The sequence below is a fragment of the Ziziphus jujuba genome, chromosome 5, assembly GCF_031755915.1.
Source record: "Ziziphus jujuba cultivar Dongzao chromosome 5, ASM3175591v1".
In the NCBI taxonomy this organism is placed as follows: Eukaryota; Viridiplantae; Streptophyta; class Magnoliopsida; order Rosales; family Rhamnaceae; genus Ziziphus; species Ziziphus jujuba.
Window position 1 is genome coordinate 9619654 of NC_083383.1, and position 24208 is coordinate 9643861.

General features: G+C 29.6%; 1 protein-coding gene and 1 non-coding gene across 2 annotated transcripts; one reads left to right on the plus strand and one right to left on the minus strand.

The window, feature by feature from the left end:
* The first annotated feature begins 2345 nt into the window (after positions 1 to 2345).
* Positions 2346 to 2418, plus strand: TRNAF-GAA (transfer RNA phenylalanine (anticodon GAA)). Its single transcript has one exon. It is a non-coding gene; the product is annotated as a tRNA-Phe (tRNA).
* A 3898-nt stretch (positions 2419 to 6316) lies between these two features.
* LOC107420673 (indole-3-pyruvate monooxygenase YUCCA6) lies at positions 6317 to 11020 on the minus strand. Its single transcript, XM_048475076.2, has 4 exons — positions 9795 to 11020; positions 8530 to 8778; positions 8032 to 8154; positions 6317 to 7854 (listed from the first exon to the last, which is right to left on the minus strand). Exons 1-4 carry the CDS (start codon positions 10494 to 10496, stop codon positions 7627 to 7629), a joined length of 1302 nt encoding a protein of 433 aa, XP_048331033.1. The 5' UTR covers positions 10497 to 11020; the 3' UTR covers positions 6317 to 7626.
* Positions 11021 to 24208: the final 13188 nt, after the last annotated feature.

Below are 24208 nucleotides of genomic sequence, written 5' to 3' on the forward strand. Positions count from 1 at the left end.
TCCTTATTAATGCAGTTCTAAATGAAAAGTTTGTAAAATTGTTGTTTATTATGTATAACTCATTTAATAATTAATATCGATAATTTATATATTTGTCAACATTTGTTGATAGTTAAAAAAAAATAAATAAATAATAAAATTTGCTGACAGTTTGACAAAGATGATAGTTTCAGTGGTTGAATATTTCTATCTATGTTCTAAAAGTATGAACTTGGATGGGATGGAATTTGGAATAACTTGTAATTAAAAAAAAAAAAACATTTGCTTACAGTTTGACATATTTAGCTATAAGAAAAAAAAAAAAAAACACGAGCCAAATGGTAGAATAAATTTCTAATTTACTCCACTGGAATAATATTATCTTAATGGATAAAGTAATTATTTTTAGATTTTAAAATTTAATTATTTATGCAACTCCAACAATACCATTTATTTCATGGCACTTTTATAATTTTTTTCATTCAATTTTTTTTATTTTTTATTTTTAATTAAGATTACGATAAATTCAAAATTATATAAAAAAAAAAAAAGACAGAAATTCGAGTCAAATTTAATGATTTTACTGCTAGACCAATCTTATATTTATTTAAAGTTAAATGGAAAGGTACTTTTTCATATTATTAAAATATTTGAATATAAAGCTACTCTTTTTTTGTGTGGGATAAGTTGATGTTTTTTATTTTTTATTTTGGGCTACAAAGGTACAAGTAGATTTCCTCGTAGCAAATTATAAACAGGGCCTTCTTTTGGTAAATAGTGCTAGATATATTGAATTGTTTTAAACACCTTAGATCTATACGTTTGAAATCGTTTATTATAATCATATATTCTTCCTTTTGATCTGGAAAAATATTTGTAATCCTGTCAAAAATAAAAAAAATAAAAATAAAAATAGTCCTAGGAAGGACAGCCTAATAACATTATTCTCATTATATTGAATTCAAATAATTCTAATAATCCAAAAAAAAATGATATTTTACATTTAATTTATTTGTATTGAATTTTAATTATCCATGTTTATTCAAGAATAATATTAGAGGTTTTAATAAATCTACCAACATATTATCCACTGTGTACATGTATATTATTTGATTAGTTTCTTTTTAATTATACCAATCTTTTAAAGATTCAATAATCCATAACTATGTTATATTACAAGAATACTAAAGTTATCAAATATTCATAAAACATATTTATCAAATAATATGTAATATTTAAATTTTTTTTTTTGAATCAATATTAATATTAGGTTAAAATTTCAACTAATGAAATAATTACACTTATATATTTAGTACGTGTTGGAACACTTCTTAATGCCCTAGCTTTACTACTAATATATAGCTCCAGTATTATCACTATTTTGGTAAACGGTCTGGTATATGTAACCGTACTCCTTTTTTTCTGTTTCTTTGGATTGTATATAGCAGTACTTATGTCCATATCTATGTTAATATTGGGAAACGTTTCAATCACGAGTTTTGTTTCTATATAAATTCATGCTATTATTTTCCGTACATTATCTTTCTAAGGACAAATTAGATTGTTGCAAAAATAAAAATGGGACTATACCATCCATATAATATATATATATTAGATTCTTGTTAGAGAATGTCGGTGTTTTGTTTGATGGTGAAAGCGAGAAAAATCATTCGACAATTAATGGTGGCCTTTATAATAGTGTTCGATGCATGGACGTTTATTTATGTAGAAAAAAATTGATGTATAAGATAGAAAAATAAAACTAATATTGGCTAAAGTCTTATTATCATACATTATAATGTTAATTTCCATCATTCTACTTAAAGTTTCCTTAACTATTTTATTGTTATTATTATTATTATTATTATTATTTTAAAACTTTGATATTAAGGGTGGGGTCGGGATTCGAGTACATTGCATCATGTACTATAGTTTTGATGTTGATTTAACTAAATATTTTTAATTGCAAATCATATGACGAATTTTGCACTTAAAATTTAAATTTCAATATTTTCCTATTTTAGTTTGAGTAGCGAATAATAAAGAAACTAGAAGTTCAAAACAAAATAAAATAATAGTGGATAATAAAGAAACTAGAAGTTCAAGATAAAATAAAATAATGAATGTGAAAATAGCTATTTGATTGGAAGAATTAAAAAAATTCAGAAAATAAGCTAAATCTAAAGAAATTGAAATACTATTGCATTTATTTTACAATATTTATTGAACTCAATTAGTTTGAAGATCGAGACGGATTTACGTCTATTTTGTAGAATAAATTCATCGTTCCTAAACAGAAACTAGTAAGAGAGTGCCGCTGAGAAATTCGTGCTGTTGAAGAAACTATTTTGTTTAATAATTCCATCGCGGGGATAGCTCAGTTGGGAGAGCGTCAGACTGAAGATCTGAAGGTCGCGTGTTCGATCCACGCTCACCGCATATTTTATTTTTGTATACATCAAAAAAATTTATGAAACATGTATTTTGAGGAACAATCAAAAAGAACATGGCCCATGTTAGATTAATCGTTATCTTTTATGTTTATTCTCTTGACACTAAATGAAAAAATTAAAAAAAAAAATTGTCTCTTTCAATTTGAAATAATTAATCAGCCATAATATGAGCTTTTTCATTACACAATCAATCAAAAGTAAAATTGTACCATTGTCTTTAGGGTTACGAAAAAAGTATTGTAATAAAAGAAAATTACCATTCTAAGAATAAACCAATCATGAATGAAAATTAAAGATTCATGTCACGCATCACAACGTGCAATTTTAAGAGTTCATGTGAATAATTTTTCATTCCAAAATTTAATATTTAATAACAAAGAAAAAAAAATCTTTTAAACTGCGATGAAAGCCAATTTTCAATGTGAAAATAAATAAAAGTAGCAAATGTGTATATAATTAAGCACAGGTGTCATTAGGATTAAAGCCCAATCATGAATTTGGGACTGTTTGATAGCTGACAATTTCGTTGACTACTAATTCCCTACCATCTGATCTGATGTTGACTGGTGCCAGTCAATTTAAATTAAAGGACTGATAAAAAAGAAAAAGGAAAAAGAAAAGAAAAGAAAAGAAAAGAAAAGAAATGGTCTATTCACACATCACATGTTTTAATCAAACCGTTAGGATAATCAATTTCGATGGACCACACACAATTAAGGCATTTTTCTTTTCTTTTAGCCAATTTAATTGATGGTCCTAATTGGTGATCCATGTGCACCATGTGTACGTACACGCTGAATCTCTTACACACCCCCAATCATGATCTCGTGAATCTTATGCAACTATGGACCACTTTTAAGTTTCTAGCTTATAATGTTTATTATGTAAATTTATTATTATTATTATTATTATTGCCTAATTTTAATTTTAATGCATCTAAGATTGCTTCACGTAGTCTAATCACTTTTAACAGAGATTTCTAACTATTGCAATCGTATTATATATCGAAATTCCAATCTTATTATAATTATTAGTATTATTTTTTTTTATCATATAATAAATGGAGATTTGAACTCAATTAATTAAATAAATAGAGATTTGTACTTTCTTTTAATGTAATTCAATTTCAATCCTTGTACACCATATAAATCAAAAAGTGGAGCATAAAATCTTTTACGTTACTTAAATTAGAGAGATGCCTAATTGGAATCATCATACAATCTATAACTCTCAAAAAAAAAAAATAAATAAATAAAATAGAAGTCAAGAAAAATAGAGGTGCCTTGATAATTAATTTCCAACAAATAGCTTCCTTTCATGCATGTACATAGTTTGAGTGTCTAAGTTGATTAAGAAATCAAGTGGGAGGAGGAAATTCACATTCGTTTTATTTAGTTTGGGAAAGGCTTGCGGGAAAGAAACTTTACTTTTTGAAAACCATAAGGGAAACTGAATGAGAAAGGATTGGTTCCTAAGTTGTATGTGTGCATATGACATTACTCAACTACAAAGGAGTACAAGAAATCTATCAAAAACTTTCAGAACTTGGATTTGGTCAAGGATTGTCTTCCATTCAATAATGCATACCTTTTGCCTACGCATTTGATATTCATTGGTGTTGCTAAGTCCCCTAATTTATTGGTTCCCCTCCTACCCCTTCTTTTATATATATATATATATATATACATATAGAGAGAGAGAGAGAGAGAGAAAAACAAAAATGAAGAGCAAAATTTTTAACAAAGATCACCCTATATTCCACCCAAAAAAGAAATTTAAACCGAGAAAAAAAAAAGTTTACAGTGTCGCCTTGTATGTTTTAGAGATTTCGCATAATTGCATCTATATTTAAAAAAAAAAAAAAAATAGATATACTCCTTTATATTTTAATTTTACTCAATGCCACCCCTTTCGCACACAATTTAATTTCTTTTAACATTTAAATTGTTTAATTTATGTATAAATTACGATCAGTTAAACACATTTTCATGCGTTCGATTTATACGTTGAAATTTCAAAAAGTCTTTCGACAAAAGCAGTGAAACTGAGAGTAGAATTGAAATGTGACGGAGTGCCCATATCACCCCCAAATGAAAATTTCAAATTTATGTGGTTCGAATTTCAATTGTTTATTTTGTTTCAGCTAAAGGGAATCTTCTTTGACGAATTGGATAGCTCATCTCTATTTGTGGTTTGTAGTTGAATATCTCTACCTATTTATGTTTATAAAAATACGAATTTGTATCGTACCGAATATGAAAAAATTTTAAATAGCTTATAGATTAAATAAATTATTAAAAAAAAAAACAAAAACAAAAAGAATCTTCTTAAATACTGATGTTGACAATAAAGGCCCAAAATGGGCCCAATGGAGTCAGACGGCCAATATGTAGGATCTGATGGGCCATAAAAATCATTTGTAACCTCTGTGAACTGTCTTCTGTTGCTTGCCTTAATTGAATTGGGAGTACAGAAGTAAAAAGCCATTTAATGTGGAAGTCTCTCTCTCTCTCTCTCTCTCTCTCTCTCTCTCTTAGTAATTTTAGTTACAAGAGTACAGTCAGTCCCAGTGTCCTTATTTGTGAAGCTCTTTGGAGAAGATTCGGTTCGAATGTGCTTCATGAAAAGGTTCGTTCGGTCGGAATAAACCCCCACCAAGCCCACCACCTTCACTCTTAAAAATCCTTACCTAACTCCTTACCAAGTAATCATCATTTTTCTCTTTTTATTTTTTATTTATTTATTTTTTCTTACAATCATCCATGCAAATACAATGAAACCGAACCGAATTGAACGCATCCAAACCATATCTTCAATTTTAACCGGATATGATGCAGTGTCAGCACCACCTGGCATGGTGGAAAAAACAAGTGAGAGTAAAATTTTGAATAAGTGCCACAAGAGGATTGAATTTTTTTGGGGATCCCTTTAAACTTGGGTTTGAATTGAATAATTTTCTAGTTATTTTGTTTTGCTATAAATTCGGCATAAATTTTGGGATGGATTTTGCTGAAATTAAGTTCATAGTTGGACTTCTTTACAATTGGTTAGAAGATTCAATCTAATTATAATCTAATCCGAATCTACCAAGATTTCGGATGATTCAGTACATGTGGTAAATTAATATGTTTTCTTTGATCTTATCGGGGAAAAAAAAATTTAATTAACCTCATGCATGACGTCAGTTTTACCATGACCAATATCTTTTTTTTTTTTTTTTTTTTGGGTCAACCCATGACCAACAATATCTTTAGAAGTAATTATCTTCCGGGAAAAAAAATTTGCTTGTAAAATTTAAACAAATTTTCTAACTATTCATTGTTTAATAAAATTTTTTTTTTTTGGTATTTTTAAGTTTTCGGGAGTTAATTGTTTTGAAATGCATGATGCAACCCTTTACTTATTGCTTTTTTATGACGTAGGAAGATTGGAAAATATATACATGATAATGCATGATAGTAATTGCTTGGCTAATTCAATCTATATATAGATATATATTTTCCAAAGAATAGGAAATGAAACCAAGAAGCATGTAGACCCCAAAAAAACCACAAAAAAAAAAAAAAATGAGGAAAAAAGGGAAAGGCAGTGGGTGGAGCACTGTGACGTGGTTGCTTTGGAAAAAAGCACTTTGACTGATGGTTTTAATTATAATGATGGAAAAGAGGCACCTAATCGAGCATATGAGGATCTTTTTAGAAGCAATACATGGTCGTTTTAGTTAGTGTGTGTGACTGTGAGTGGTCTTTGAACTGGAAAAGCTGTTGGATGATGAGGAAGCTTGCTGTCGTTTTGACATCCCTAGCTGCTCAATTGGTCTTGGAATATACAGACAATCATAAGGTAAACCCTCTCTTTTCTCTGAAATAATATCCGGCAAAGTCTTTTAATTTTTTTTTTTCTCTTTTTTTTTTTTTTTTTTTTTTTTTTTTTTTTTTTGGGGTGGAGTACCAAATGCGCATGTTATGCAACTTCGATTTCAAAAGGCTGTGGTATCCAACTTCGATTTGAAAAGGCTGTGGTCCAATCTTCTACTTGGGGGTACTGAAATCATTTTGACAACGAAATTGCATGCCTGACCAGTCACACACAAAAAAAAAAAAAAGAAAAATGGTACACCCTTTTAACCTGGGAAAAAAAGAAGAAGAAAGTTTTGTACGGAATTCATATATCGTAGCAATGTCAAGCCAAACAAGTATAAGAGAAAAATAAAAGTCAAATATTAATATGATATGATTTCATTTTTTCTCCAGTTTTTTCAATATTCAACTGTTGAAGCAATAAATTATGTCAGTTTGCGTTCATGAGGATCATGGACTAGACTCACAGAAACAGTCTATATGCATTAATAGCGCTTTAGAGCGTTTATAAAAGCAGGAATCCATAAGCACTTCTTAGTTGATTTGCGGTGTAGAATAGATAAGAGAATTTTCAATTTTTCCTTCTAAATTGAATTCGAACACAATTAAATAAATTTGGCCAAACATACATAGGGATTAAAATCAATACAAAAGGCTTTACTATAAAGATTATATGGAAAAACATTAGAATTTAATGTTATTATACTCTCTCTCATTAATTTCCCCAACCCCTCATGGAAAATTAAATTAATATATGGTTAAAATAAAAAAATAAAAACACAATCATATCACTTGGCAATACCAAAAAACCCTCTTCATCTCTTTTGTTTTCTCTCTTTCTCTCTCTCTCTCTCTCCCCTAAGAAGTCATACCTAATTAGAGAAAAATGGCAATGTACAAGATGTACAAACTGGTTGATCATCATCATCATGATCATGATAATCATGATAATGAGATTCCCCAAGGCTCAAAAACAACAAATACACCGTTCCTTCTTTCACTCTCACAAAGTTTTTTTTTCCTCCTTTCCCAAGGCCATCCTTGTACTCTCGAGGCTGGAGGAGATCTGTCAATTTTTCCTATGAAAAGGGATCACTGATATAATTCTCTCCCTTTTTGAACTCCTTTTTTTTTCCTTTTCCTCAATCGGAGGAGTACCAACTTTCTTTCAGCGTTTTTCTTCAATCTTTGGTAACATATAAAATCTTTTCCCTTTTTTTTTTTTTTGGGTCAAATTCTGATTCTTGGGTCTCTGATCTCTCTCTCTCTCTCACCTTTTTTTTTTTTTTTGGGGTATGTGTAAATTGGGTAAGTAAGAAGTTCTCCAACCAAAATCATGAGGATGAGAGTGGCAAAAGTAGTGAGCAACTAAAGGGTGTACGATGCTTTGATTCAGCTTTCCAACAGCTTTCTATATCTTCTGCAATTCTTTTGGCATCCATTGTTGCACCCAGTATTCCACGTTTGGTGAACCCCACCGCATACAGACCACTTGCACCTTTCCATCCATTAGGGAATGGGTTTCTAGGAAGTCCATCTTTCTTTGAAAACATTTCTCCTTCCTGGTAATAAAAATTCAACCAAAGAAAAAAAAAAAAAAAAAAAGAAAGAAAGAAAGAAAAACCATTATTATTTTTCCTTTTTCTTTTCTTTTTAAGCCCATTTTTTTTTTTTAATTTTTTCTTATGAATCAAGAAACTGGAAAGAGAAAAGGTGAGGTAGGTTGGGAAAGTAAGTACCTTTAGCCAAGAGGGTACATTACTTCTGTAACCGGTTGCTAAGATGATTGCATCAAAATTTTCACTTCTTCCATTTGTAAATTCTACCACATGACGTTTTAGCCTCTTGATGCCTGGATGTACCTACATCAATAGGGCAAGTAATAATTCAGTGTCTTGTAAAAACATATGACGCTCAACATAATTTAACTAGACAATGTAATCCAGATTATGCTTAGCGTCAATGTCCTATCACCAGATAGGTAATAATGCTGAAAATAATATGAGCGACAACACCAAATATACTAAAATTATGCAAAGAATATTGCGCATGAAGAGAGCACAATCAAAATATCAAAAAAAAAAAAGAAAAAAAAAAAGAGCACAATCAAAAAATATAATATTAATTATGAATGATTTTGGGAAAAAAAAAAAGGGAAAAATAGTAGAAATTAGAAAAGGTGAGAGTTGAGAGGAGGAGAAAAAAGTGGGTAATGAAGAGATAAAAAGGAGGGGTACCTGAATGTCTCCACTTTTGATCTTGGCGAGCGTCCCAACGTCTAAAACGGGTGTCTTTCCGGACAGGTTCTTGAGCTGCAAGGGACCCAATCTGGGCCGGTCCAATCCGAAGCGAGAGGTGTCACCGAGCATCACCCTTGACACGATTAGAAGGATGCGATCGACAAGCCGCATGGGTAGCCACTTTAGCAACCACATCGACAACCCGAAAGTTGATTTTCCCAGCATCTCTCTTGGTAGTACGTGAACCTATTATTTATACCAACAACAACAACAACAACAAATATCAACCGACATCAAACAAACAAACAAACAACAACAACAACAACAACAACAATCAAAAATATTTACCATCATTTCAATTTTTCAATTTTTTTTATTTTAACTTTTTAACAAAAATAAAAAAATTAAAAACAACCCATAAAAGAAAAAGCTCCGAAAAAAAAAAACAAAAAACAAAAAACAAAAAGGGAAAAGATGGAGGAGTTGATGTGTGAGTCCCTTTTAGGGTGCATTTTGTTTGCTATTTGCTAGTATATGTGGCCTAATTGCGTCCAGGCTATGCTCCGTGTAGTGCTTACTACTATTCTATGAACTAAAAAGCCACCCACCAGATAGAATTAAGGTGATTCTTTTCAGATAAAAAAAAAAAAAAAAGATAAAAAGATATTGTAAGAATCATTATGACAATATATATAAGATCCTGTTGCGCATGCCTTCGGAATCCCAAGAAAGTGAAAGATCAAAGATATTTGTTTTTGCCAAATTTAGAGCTTTTCTTCTTTTCCAATATAATTTTCTGTTAGCACAAACCCGTTGGAACTTGAACTCGGTTGGCCGGAGAAAGAAAAGAAGGAGAAGAAGCTCAAGAATTGGAATTGGAATTGGAATAGGACTTGGGTGTTAACATCATGTGCAAAATAAAAGCAACAATATGCGGGAAATGGGTTTTGGTTTATAAACTTTATATTGCTTTTTGTGTTGAGATCTCATTGAAATTATAAAGAAAATGATGAAAAACCTATAACCCTTTTTTCTGTTCTAATGATGTATTGCATAATTTGGTACAGAGGTTGCCAACATTATGAGTACCAAAATCTAAAAATAAAAAAATAAAATAACAGAATTTAGGAAAACCTATATGCTTATTCAACCTAATTTTCTCCTTTAGCAAATCAAGAATTCCAAACTAGGGGGGGGGGGGGGGGAGGGAAGTTAGAGAGAGAGAGAGAGAGAGAGAGAGAGAGGCGTTAAAGAGCACGTACTGTGTCTCTGACCACAAGAGATGGCCTAGCATTATGATTGCAGAGATCCAAACAAACCTCCATGCCTGAATTCCCACAACCAACAACCAAAACTCTCTTCCCACTAAACTCCTGCCCACTTTTATACAAACTTGTATGCCTTATATCCCCTCCAAACTCACCCATTCCCTCAATCTCCGGCACCACCGCCTCCGCATTCTCTCCGGTGGCCACAATCAGCCACCGGCAGACATACTCTGTTTCACCCTTTAGTCCCACACTCTTCACGCGCCAAAAACCGAGCGTCGAATCATACTCAGCATGTGAGACATACTCACTGAACCTGGGTTTGATATCGAAATTTTTTGCATAATCTTCTAAGTACTTGATGAATTGCTGCTTGGTTGGATAAGTAGGGAGATCAGTACGAAAACCCATGAAAGGAAGCTCACAGAATTGCTTGGGCAAATGGAGACAAAGACGATCATATGTCTTTAGCTGCCATAGAGAAGCTATGCAATTGGATCCCTCTAGTATCACACTTGGTACTCCTTTCACTTTCAGACACGCCGCTGTGGCTAATCCTGAAGGCCCTGCTCCGACGATTAACGGTCCAACAACATAAACACATCTTGATGATGATGATGGAGAATTCTTCATTTTCTCAATGAAAATTGGATCATGGGTTTGTTTTCCTTCAATTTCTCGCATGTCCAATTCCATGTAAAACAATGCTAAGAAAAAAAACAGAGCAAAACAGTTTGATTGAAGAAAATTAAATGAGTATGCAACTTTGAGAAGCTTTAAGCTTGAGAATAACAGCTAGAAAACAGAATAGGAAAACCCATTTGGAAAAGAGCTAGCTTTTCTCTCAGTTTCTCAGAGTGTTCCTCTTTTTTCTTTTTGGGTTCAGGGATTAGGCTTAGAATTAGAGGGTAATTTTTTGTTTTTCTTTTGAAAATCTCTCTCACCTAGTTATCTCCATGGGGGGGGCGTGAGAGAATTCCTTGAATTTAGGAGTGGATTAAGACGGTTTTATCCGCTTAAGTGAGAATAAGTAAGTAAAAGAAAATAAAAAAAAAAAGCTTGTTTTTTGAATCTCGCTTTGCTCTATAAGCTGTGTCTGTTGTTCAATGGGAGGGTTAAGCGGAAGGATGAGCAACAACTACGGGCTAAATCAGCATTCAAAGAGAGAGAGAGAGAGAGAGAGAGAGAGAGAGAGAGAGTGAGAGAGATGGCGATCTGTCTATTTATATTCCTTTTGTTCTCACAGAAAGAATTTATATGAGAAGTAACGCAAGTGGGGACAGTATTTATTTATTGTTTATTATGAATACTTAAATATACAATCAACACCAATGATCCCCAGCCAAACGAAAAAAAAATAATAATAATAATTTTTTTTTAAAAAATGCAATAACAAATTAAATTTTTAAAAACGTCACTGTATTATATCTATATATATATATATATATATATATGCATCTGTGATTTGGAGATTAGAAGCATGATTGTGGGTGTGTGATTATTGGAGAGTAATTGATATTCCTTAAAGAAGTTGGAATTGTTCTTGGACAAAATCAAAATCCCAAGATAGGTTTCGGGATAATTTAGTAGTCAAATATATCTAGATGAGATTAGCTATTATTATGATTATATTTGATCATTGGACAATACGGACACATGATCAACTTGACTCGGGGGTGGAATTATGAATTGTAACCAAGATGTCATCCACCTTGGATAATTATATATTTTGAATTTATATTATTCTAGCGGTGAAACTGTAATCATGTAACTAAAAGCATCCTAAATGATCGCCAGAAAAATAAAAAAATAAAAGCATGTTAATTAATAATTAAACAAATCAAAAAAGTGTTTTTTTAAGATAATTCATAGGCCATACAAATCTTTAAGGATTAGTAATTGGATTAGGAAGATAGAGAATTTTGAAATTAATTTTAATTTCTATTTCAATTAAGTGTGCTTACTGAATTAAATTAACACGTTGACGGTCAAAACCAAAAAAGCCGGTCTGGATGAAGTTCATTGGCATTAGAAGACTATATATGTGGTGCCAATAGCAATTGTCATGGAAAGTGTTTTTTTAGTCAGAATTACAATGATTTATAAATTAATGGGCATTCGACAAGATAAATACAATTTGAAAATGTAGATGTAAAGGTTTTAACACTAGACCAATTTTATTTGTACAATTATACAAGTTGGTATTAAATGGATTATAGAAAACTTCAATGCAACTGAGATCTATTACCAAGTTAGGAAAGTGGGAACTTAATTGTACTAGCTTCGACATTGAACTTGCATTGATTCATACCTATAAATTAAACCCACTCTAAATTTCAATTAGGCAAAATAATTAATTGGAAGTAAAGGATTTGAACCAAAATTGGATAATAGATTATTACCAAAAATAAAAAATAAAAATTGGAATGATAGATTTTGTATTGAACAACTATCGCTGATATTGATCATTTTCATTGATCTTATATGTACTTTTACATGCAAATCTACATTATTTGTTTACCCTTTAAATTCCATACTAGCGTCTAAATTCTGTCATCCCAACCAAAATAAAAAGTAGCAACGGATTGCAGAAAGATTCAAAAAGCCCCAAAGTACAAACAAAGAAGCATTGGGATGAACTAAGCCAAAATATATGGTAAAATGCAAACAAAGGGAAGAGAGGAGCAAACGTCACCGAACCCAAAAACCGTACCTAATCATTGGAAAATATCAAGAAAGAAAAAAAATGGAGGCCCATGGAGCATATGTATGGCTTCGAGGGAAAGATGGCCACCCTTCAACATGACAATGTGGCTTGCTAATTAATTATTAACTACTTTTCTCCCAAACAATGTCGTATATGTGTGTGTGTGTGTGTGTATGTATATATATATATATATTTATATCCTTCCCCAAACTCTTTCAATAAACCATGTGAAACTCTTCTACTTAAATTATAACTTTTAATCCAATTAATTTGTCATGAATATGTATTAATTAATTTTTATACCTTTAAGAATTATTTCCTTATGTAGATTTCATTTTAATATCTCTTTTTAATTTGGAAATTTTGGTGCACTTTTTTTTAGCTTAACCACATTCCATTCCAAAAGAAAAAAAAAAAGAAAAAGAAAAAAGCACATTTAATTGCATCGAATTGCGTACATTATGAATTCCTTCATTAATTATGACATGTGGTTTAATTGCAAAAAAAAAAAAAAAAAAAGGCCGAAAGGTAAAAATTCTCTTCGGTAAAAATATTGTTTGCATCAATTTCTGGATTCGGTGTTTGAACAATAATAAATCTACTAAAAAAGGTTGATAAAAAAAAAAAATTCTACTAAACAGGAAAACGAAAACAAAATCCCATGAGAAAAAGGAGCCAAGTCAAAATTAATAACCACGTGATAGTCGATCTAAAAAAATTCTTTATAGTTATTCATGATCATGGCGAAATAAATGTAGGGACAGATCATATGTTTTTTTTTTTTTTTTTTGGTTTCATTTTTATTTTTATTTTATGGAGTTTTTAGGGAGGAATTATATAGTACCGTGGTTGTACAGGAATTAAATTTTGAAGTGTGAAAGTAGGTGAGGGAAAGAAATGAAAAATCTTGGAAGCCCAAAAAACATAAAAAAATCAAAATGAAAAATCAAAATCTATGGAAACTTTTTGAAGTGTACGTAGTCCTAGAGTTCTTGTGCACTCCTTTGAGGCTGGTTACAGTGTCACGTAGCATACTCTTAAAAACGAGAACAAATGATAAATAAATAAATAAAAACAAAAATCGATCATCCAATTAATGCACGGCCAATATTAACGACGACCACGACAACAAGAATAATAATATTGACAAATGTCTTTGCTCCAACTCTTCCCTGCGGCTCTTGAATTTGGAAAATCAACCAAAATTTTTATGATAAATATAGGTTAACTATTGGATAAAATTTTAATTTCTTTTTGAAAAATATTGTTTTATAATAAATTTTATTATAAAATTCCAGCTAACAATGTGGATCCTTGCCTTTATCACTATTTAATCAAACAACGATCCTGAATCCTCCAATAATAATTTCGAATTCTAATAAATTGACCACTGCTAAGGGATAGATTATTCTTATTCTTTAATTTAACCATCCTTTGACTAATAATTTGTCTTTTTTTGTTTTGGAAATTAAAAACCGATGGAAAAGGTCTCAGGGCTGGTATGAAACGCATATTCAATGGTTCTGTTTATTGGAATTTATATAGTAAGAGAGTTGAAAGATGTTGAAGTTTAAACGATATAGTATTTATTTATGGAGAATGTCTATTTAAATTTATTTTCTAATAAATCATGTTTAAAATTTTAAATAAAATGAATTGGCATTACAAGAGAGAAGACAAGAGAAGAGAGGAGAGAGAAGAGGTTGTGAATTTATGAGGAGAGAGAAGAGAGTAAAGTTTAAATATATGATTCACATTATTTAACAAATCTTCTATAAATAGGGGTTTATTTAAGAGTTTCTTTTTTTTTTTTTTTTTTTTTTTGGTTACCGTCTTACTTTAACAAACTTATTGCACAACATCATTGAAGAAGGAAAAGTTGTTTATCCATCTGATATGACAAAAGGGTTTTTTAAATGTATAAAACCAATAAATATTCCATTGAAGATGTTTTAAGGCCCTTATCAATGTTTAGAGATAGGGTATAAAATTTATGAGTCCCTACCAAACCCTTAGTCAGAGCAGAGCACCAAAAGTATAAGCAAAAGGGCACGTCATGCAGCCAAATTTGTATGGAATTGACAGGAGAAAATAAAGGAATGAAGGATTAATTATGTTGGAGATTTATTCCTTGCTTGCTGTTGGAATATATGGATATATACATGGCCATGCAAACGTAGAGAACTAACATCAAGAAATCTACCAAATCAAGAGCTCTAGTCATCACTCCAATCAAGAATTATCCAAAAACAAACAAAGAAAAAGAATTTTAAATTTGTCAAGGTTTTATATTTCGATTATGACATATCTCATTCTTCATCTTCATTGGTACATGTCAAATGCAAAACAGGTGGCGGAAGACAAGTATAAGAAATTAAGTGGGACCAGCATAAATAAATTGAATTTTTTTTTTGGGTATATATATTTCGTAATCATATATATATATTTCGTAATCATGTTGGTTTTCTCTTGTATTAATGACAAATTATGAGACTTTGAAATTTTAATAAAAGTTATTACTGTATTATTATTATAGTTCTTATAGAATTCGAAATCCAAACTCCCAACTGAAAAAACTTTGCTACTGCAGGTTGTTCTCGAGTGAATTTTTAGTAGGTTGGATTCTGCCAAGTCCATATATTTAATTGTATTCACTTAATTTCTTTGTTTTAATTTAAATCAACCGACTAAACCAAAGAAAAACAAAAAAAAAAAAGAGATAAAAGAGTTGATTACACTTTACTACTTTATAATTAGAAGAAGTTATATTTTCAATTCTCAAATTTATAATATTCCAACTTTAGACTTCAAAATTTAATTTGATACATTTTGGTCTAATTGATTTTTTTGAACTAAGAATGATTAAGAGTTCAATCATATTTAACCAATAATAAAAATATAATTTGTTGCAATTAAGTCTTCTAGTTTTAATTTGTTATAATTTTGATCCTATATTTTTTTAAAAAATTAAATTTTAATACCCTTAATTAAACCATTAATTGCCATGTAATAAAAATCCAATTGAACTAAAATGTAACAAAATAAAATATAAAAGCTTAAATTGAGATCAAATGAAGTTGATTTAGTCGATAAACCACTTTACAACTAAAAGATCCTAAATATAAAATATTGAATGAAAGAAAAAAATTATTGTAAATGATTAGAACAAATGCTTAAATTGAGATGGCAACGGGGAATTCAACGGATCAATGCAGTTCTAGCTCAAAATAATAATAATAATAATAATAAACTTAAAAATAAAGAGTTCAAAAAATTAAAATTTCTGAAATGAATAATTAATAATTTGTTGGGATTATAATAATTTGTTTGTCAGATATATTTTGATCGATTTACATTAAAATAGAATTTAAGATCATATTCAAATTCAAACTTCTGGGCTTTGTTCAAGTAGAAAAATAATCAAATATTTATGATTGAAGTGATTAGTTTAGTCTTGAGTCGACAGCCCGTTGTGAACCAAGAAAAAGCTACAAATCAAACGATTTGGATTGTTGTTTGGAACATAGAATCTACATACAAAGAAAAAAAAAAAATAAATAAATAACTAGACTCTTTAATTGACATTTTTTTTAAAAAAAATAAAATAAAATAACTATGATATACACATAATTAATTCCAAATTTCATGCGTGCTGATCTTCAAAATTTTACTTCAACCAAATAATGAAAATTTAATTACTTATATTACTTTCTTTTTTTCTGTTTTCAGCTGGTTAATTGTAAATTCTAAACATAACCTAAATAAATTTGACAATAAAACAATATTAAAAATCTCTGGTTCTATTTCTCACGTACGTCAAAGAGGTTCACATTTTTGAAAATTTCTTTAAAAAAAAAAATTTATTGAAAATAAAAAAACTCTAATGAACTAGGTCTCTCCCAACATAGGGTATACTTTTTTTATTTTTATTTTTTTTGGAGTGAAACACAGGGTTTACTTGAGTGGTCAAAAATATTTCAAATGGGGTTGGGATTTGTCATATATATAGTATATACATAAATATTTATAATCTCCACATAGCGTCTAATAATTAATTGAACATTCATTTTTTTTTCTGACAAAAAAAAAAAAAAACCACAATTGTGAGGTGGTTGTTAGAGTCCTTGTCAATTTCTTAATTCATTGTTGACGGCCATTGCTTTCAAAAAAAGAAGCTTGTAAGACGTTGAGAATTAATTTTATGCAAACAAGGCCATGAATAATGTCCTCAAGAAATTCTCTCTGTGCTTTTCCAAAAAGCTTAATTTTCTCTGGATGCCTAGTGCATTAATTAATTAGAAGCAAAATTAGACTTTCTCAAACCAAGCTTTTACAACAAAAAAAAAATATATATATATATATATATCATTATTGGGTCTTAGGGCTTGCTTGTGAATTCATTACTCAGTACTTTGTGCTGCTGAGAGTAGTAAGAATCATAGAGAGAGCTAACGGCGCGTTTGGCATGCGGCAGTGACAGCCATATATATCTGCCCTTGAATTTGGTAATTGGCAAATCATCTAATGTCGTCTGCCAAACGTCTCCTTGGGAAAAATCTTTGCTTAATTTAATATGAAAATGATCAACTTTCTTGCACAATAATTATATATCAACTATCCAAAAGATGGATTTTTTCCTGTGAGATACAAAGATTTTTGTTAAAATAGGTGATAAACACAGGATCCTAATTTTGCTAACTTCATCACTGGCAATGAGTTTGGAGACCTTATATTTTTAAAGTCAAAACATTGAAAACTTTGACTTTAGTTTAACAGAAAACCGATCCAGGACAAAGTTTTTAATTGGCAAAAAGTTCTTAGTTTGGCACCTCCCTAGAAGGGTATACCATAATTGTTATTATTATAACAACTAAACTTGTAAAGCAAACAATGGTATATATCAACAACTATATATATATATATATATATATAGTTATAATCGGTTGAAAATATGTTTAATTATAAAAAAGAAATGTACTAACGTATCTAAGTATTAAGGTATTACTTTAATTATCAATATAAAATTAAAAATTAAAAATCTAATAAGGTAAATGACAATCTTTAATAGATGTTATGTTAATTGATTTTCAATATAAAATGAAAACTATATATGTTACTTATGCATATATGAATTATGTATGTATCTGTTCATAACGCACATTTACATGTACACTAAGCCACTCCCTTGCATTTATGATATCAAGTGGTTGGGTTCATTTTCTTGAGTGTGTGTTTGGCTTTTAATTATTAGGCCATGTTTTGGTGATTGAGTTGGACCTATATTGTACATGTCCTATTCCTGAAAGATGCTTCTAAAATTTTCTAAGCCACTATGGAGTACATGGCACTTGGATATTATATGGAAATAAGTGTTGAAAATTGCCTTAATATTTGGTGATGAACAGCCATATATATGCACTTTACACACATATATTTATACACACAATCATATTGCGAGCACAAGTAAAATATATTAGTTATATATAATAAATTAAATATTATGACAAGTTGCATATACAGAATTGATTAGAAACATTTGTATATGCTAATCTAATCTTCGCAAAAAAAGTTTTAATTTTCTTGGATGAATTAAAAACCCATTTGCAAATATATAAATTTAAAAAGCAACAACAACATGTTTTGTCTTCACAATCAGCATCCAACCAAGAAGATATTTTTCTTCTAAATTTGTCTTAGCATTGACGCAATTTAATATTGTAAACAGGAAAAATTAATACAAAAGAAGCAAAGTTTTAAAGGAAAAATCTTTATGATTACATGTACATGATGAATTATTATAATGAGAAGATGCATGAGCCGAAAGCATAAAGTTTGTTATTAAAAAAAATAATAATAAAGAAAATTAAAAATAAAAAAAACAAATATTGTTGATATAAATAATATAGGTATAATCCAATTTTGATGGAAGAAGCCAATAAGATTAGGATTGTTTAATTCACCAAAAAAAGATTAAGATTGTTCAATTACAGCAAACCAAAAACTATAGGAATAAGATGTAATCAAAAAGTAGTTGCTATAATTAGTAATATCCCTTTGTTCCTCTTGAATGGGAACCATAACTAGATTTAACCTATCCTACGACCCTACTTGCCTATATGCAGGTCTATATGAGAGAGAGAAAGAGGACCATGTTTTTTTAATTTTAAGATGGGCCCCATGAAAACGAGCTTGGAAAGCCCAAACCAACCAATGACTTGGGCTTCCTAATGCACGCGAACTCTTTTTAGTCCTAGACCTACTTATGTGGGCCTCCATCAACTATTTGGATTCAAACTACTGTGAAAAACCAGACGCTACCGTACGGAGCGTGTAGCATACTCTCCATAACCATAGTAGTTGATAAACTAGGAAACGTAAAAGAATAAAATGTTGTTTGAGATAATTTTTGTTTCATATTGTTAAGAGGTTCGAGCTTCACCACAAAATACACTTAACGATCTTTGATTAGAAGTTCTTTTAAAAAGCCATTTAAACATTTAAAAAAAAAAGCTTTGAATTTTAAAATTTAGAAATATTATTTGAAAAGTAATACAAAATAAGATTTAACGTTGAATCTCATATATTACTTGTCCATTCATTTTGTTTAAGAAAGCTTATAGGTTTGCTTTCTCATGGAAATGCACTTAAACACAAAATTACGAAACAAAAGTTCTGCTTATGCATATTAAGACTTAGAGAGAGGGAGCTAAAAACCTAAAATATTTTTCTCTAAGTTTTTTTTTTTTTTTTTTTTTTGGTAATATTCTCTCTCTACGTTGTGGGATGTCTTGTCAAATATATTTCACCTTTATTTGTTCAATTATTTAATGTCAACTTTACCTGAGAAACATTGTTTTTTGTTTGATTACTTTATTGCAAGAAACATTGGAAGAGGGCTTTCTACCACTTGCAGGGTGCAGCGCACACTAAGATTTTTGAAGCAACTTTTTGATGGCGATCTTCATTGGTCATCATAAATTGCATAATCTTATATGCATAGCCCACATGAAATCTAATGATGACTATACACTATAATGCTCTTAGAAGCTTCAAATTAATACATCTCTATCATCTCTAATCTAATCTAATTGAATTTTTCCTGTAATTAGGTTCTCAATTAACAATTCCATTTAGCCACTTACTAACCTTTACATTTCACTTTAGCATGGCACTTAATCATATTCTTCTAATCGATTTTTGTTTAGTCAACAACAAATTATGATTTTAATGAGAATTTTTCTTGGTTAAATGATGTTAATACCACTAGAAGGACCATAAAAGGATATCCATAGGTTCCTAATCATGCTTAATTAGCATAAGCAAGTTTTAATTTAAAGAGCGGTAACAAAGTTTGTCCAGTTTATAATCTTCTAAGAAACAGACAAATTAGTGAAAGATACTTTCACTTAATCAACTACCATCCCCACATTAAATATATTTATATATTCCCAAAACTTTTCCTAACTTCGTACTATATGTGTTTGTATAATTAAGCTTTTGTAGTCAGCCATCCATAAAAGAACGCAACCTAGCCAGCAGGATTTTTGATATTATTCAACCTATCATCAACTAAAAAAGTTTATTAGTAATGAAGGACAACAAAGAATCCCTTAAGATTAATGCCGTTTGACTTTTATGAAAAGTAAGATAAATAAATATATATGTTAATATACCGGCAAGCCCCAGTATTAATTATTTATAACTGTCTGGCCCTCTTATGATATAATCATCAAACTAAAAAAACAAATAATAATAAAAAAATAAAATTATATTCTAAGAGCATATGGGGTTCTATCTCTCTTTGTTCCCCTTGGATTTAGGGTTAATTTCCAATGAGTTTGTATTTTGATTTTTGGGCACGAGCAAACAAATAAAATTATGGAGCTAATTATGCCCTTTTCCCCACCCAAAAAAAGTAGTAGCTGGGCTAGCTAAAAACTTTTATCTACTTATATATCAATTTCTATTTCTTAAAAGAGGAGGTAGGAAGGCCAACTTCACTCAATTGCTAATAAAAGTAATGAAGTGGCAATATGAGCCAAACATATGCATCTTCCTTGTAAGCACGTTCCTCCTTTTGCTATTCAGTTTTTTTTTTTTTTTTTAATAAATTTAATTTAATTTTTATTTTTTTAACTTCTTTTTCGTCTTTATTCTTATTTTCAAAAAAAAAGTTAATATCATTCATCTCTTCCAAAGTTTGGTCTAAATACAATTGAATTTTTTGGTTTCATAAATATTGTCAACCTCCTATTTGGTTTTAAAAAGGATGTGATAAATTATTCTGAAATTGAATACTCTTTCTAATTAGGTTATATCTCATAGAATATATACAAAATTAACCCTAGATAACTTAATTTGGATAAAAGATAGATGGAAAATCTTCCATTTGTTGAAAAAACTAAGGTAAAAAATATTAGCAACATAAACAAGTTAATCAACTTCTAAATAAGCATGTGTAATTATATACATATCCATAATTATCCATTGAAAACTGAGATTCGCATGCGCATATTAATACTTTAACCAAATAAAAATACTCTAATTTGCTGGAGTTGACAATCTTTTGTTTTTTCTTTGATACAAGCATATTTAAATCAAAGGCAATTGTGGGATGATCCTATAAAAATTCTCCTATTAATGTATCTTAATTAGAAATGTACTATGGATATAATAATAAAACCTATCTCATCATCATGAAATTAAGTGGGGACGTGAGATAAAGAAGAATTTAAAGCGAGTCATGACTTTGGAAGTACTTAAATAAAGTTCAAGCACTAAAAAAATGAATAATTTAATATGTTCTATAATTGCAAAGATGAAAGATGGTGTATAGTGTGCGAGAAAGCGCAATAGAAAGTCTAAAGTTAAAATTTACTTCATTGCGAAGTCTAGACCCGTTTATTTTGATCCTTTATATTCAAAGTTTGAGAATGAATTCGATTGGAATTTTTTTATTTTTTTATTTTTTAAAAGTTTCTTTTAATGGTTTAGTTGAATTTATTTAGAAAATTAAAGAGTTGTTTACTTATCTAACTTCTCTTTGTTTCATATAATGTTATTTTTTTTATTTTTTTATTCTTTTCAGCTTTCCGAAAGAGCTTTTGCAAAGAAAGCAAAATGAACATTTCGCGTTGGAGTAGGTTAATAGGCAATCTAGGAGAACCATAATTTATACCATTAATTTATTGGTATATTATAAAGTTGTGGTGTTCATCAGAAAGAAGCTAAGTGTTTTCTTCTTTCAATACCCTATTTAAATTCTTAGCGGTTAGGGGAAAAAAATGTGTGAAATTAAATGATTAAAAAAAAAAAAAACCACCTATCTCCTCAAAATTAATAATGGATGCCGTCAAAATTTCCAATAAAAATTAACAGAAGTATGAAATATTGACCTTGTTTAGGATAATTTTTGATAATGTTTTTTTTCAGAATTTTTAATTTTAAATTATTATTAATATTATTATTTTTCACAAATTTTTCTAAAAACGTAAACTTTACCAATTTTGGTTTTAAATTTTTCCAAAAACACTTTTAAAACTGCATCAAACAGAATTTTAAAATTTTCACAAAAAATCCAAATTATTTTCATAGTTTTGGTCATTTATATTTTATTTGGAAACCCATCACCAAAAAACTCAAGAGGAAAACCAGAGGGCCTAATTACTGCTGGGTTTTGTGTTTCCTGGCAGTGGCTGCCAATATGCATACATATAAAAATAGGACACTGCATGCAGGTTGAAGAATCCGAAAGTCCCACAAAGGGGGTGAAGTGATGTGTTTAAGAATCTAGTACAGTGTGTTTCTTGATTATATGCTTTTGTCCATGTGGACTACTTTGTCTACATGGAAAGCTCTTTCTCTCTCCTGATGATTACAAACTTCCTATTTAATAAGTTCAAATGAGAGCTTTTTAAGCCCTTTTTTAACAACACAAAATACACTTTATTTTCCATCAAGTATAATCCTGCACTACAAAATGATGGATCTATTTGATGGAGACGTGTAGATTTAGAGAAACCCAATTTTCATTTTTATGAAAGAAAAAAAAAAAAAAAACATGTATAACAAATAATTAAAAAGTCTATGAGAAATCTGTTGAAAAAGCTCTAATGGTTAAATATTTATATGAGGAAAAAAAGAAAGAATTAAAATTATGACTGTATGAGAATCATTTCCTCCACTCCCTCCATGAAGCAAACTAATATATATATATAAGAGACAGAATCTGTGTGGGGCATAAATCCCCTCCACTCCCTTCAAGCCCTTTTTTATACTTTCAGCAGCTCCATAAGTTGCTGTTGTTAATTATTTTATGTTGTTTTTTAGAAAAAAACTGAAGCTCAAAGTTTTGATGAGACAGATGTGGGGATGTAACTTTCTCATGATTTTAAAGCGCAATAATCCGCAAACCCTTTTCCTGATTCGAAGAGAATATAAACTATTTCTGTATTTTATTAGAATCCAATTGCACTAAGTGTCTCAAAAAAATATTGCACATCAAATAAGTTGTTTTTTCTTTGTGACATTTTGCCAAACACATTACTTTCAATTTCTAACTAAGGCAACTATTAGATAATCTCAAAGATTCTTTTGCCTCTCAAAGTACACTGTTTTAATTAAAAGCCATAGAACATGGTTTTATTTATTTATTTTTAATATATGCTTCTTTTTTTGGTTTGTTTGTGTTTATGTGTATTTATAAATCAATCATTTTTGTTTTTATAAATCAATCATTTAACCGTACGTGCTTTTGCATTAGCCACAACCCATAAACTATCTATTAAAATTGTTATTGATGATAATGTTGCAGCCAATTACAGAGAAGGAATTGAATGTACTTGAGCATCTTATCAAATTATTATTCAGGTGCTACTTAGTCTTTAGTATTTTTTATTTTTGAATATTCGTTTCTTTTTGTGGTGGGCTAAAAGGTTTAATCGAGTTTATACTACTATAGCAAACAATATTAATTAGCAATGTCAATACATTGCATATAGCCTTTCTCTAGGTATTTCTTTATCTTTCGGACACAATATGTAGGATATTATATATTTTTTTGTTTGATAGGCATATTTTTATCGCAAACTATTGGTATTATTTGTTGTTTTTATATATGAAATATCTACACACACACATATATATATATATATATATGGAAATAAAGATAAATTTCTTTAATATAGTAAGGCATACAAATATTAATAAATTAGGCTTTGATTATTATGGTGGTTCAGACACTTGGCTACTTAACTTATTAATATAATATAATATATATATATATATATAAATATATTTATGATGAATATATATATGTATATATATACACATTGAAAACTCCATTTATGCCATCCTGATTTAGTGGAGCTTGGATTTTTTGTCCTGTGATAGGGGTTGGGGGGTGATTTATACTGCAATTATATGAATTAGATATTAAAAGTAGAAGAACATATTGTAAATCTATTAAGAATTATAAACTAGGGAAATTCTCAATTTTTTCTTTTTCAAGAATAACTTTTTAATTTAGTACTAGCTACGTACCAAAACCGTCCGAGTAATCAAATGGTGGAGGCGGCAACACGAGAATCACATAACATATGCTTTTAACCCGTCGATAAGTCAGGAAATAAAGAGTCACAACACCTCTTTTTTTTACTCTGAAAAAAATAAAAAAATAAAAAGAAATTAATAAGGCGAAGAT

Coding starts and splice junctions, on each gene's coding strand:
- LOC107420673 (XM_048475076.2), bottom strand. CDS start 10,496: ATGGAATTGGACATGCGAGAAATTGAAGGAAAACAAACCCATGATCCA. Junction 8,779..9,794: donor CTCTTGTGGTCAGAGACACA/GTACGTGCTCTT, acceptor TATAAATAATAG/GTTCACGTACTACCAAGAGA. Junction 8,155..8,529: donor TCAAAAGTGGAGACATTCAG/GTACCCCTCCTT, acceptor CTATTGATGTAG/GTACATCCAGGCATCAAGAG.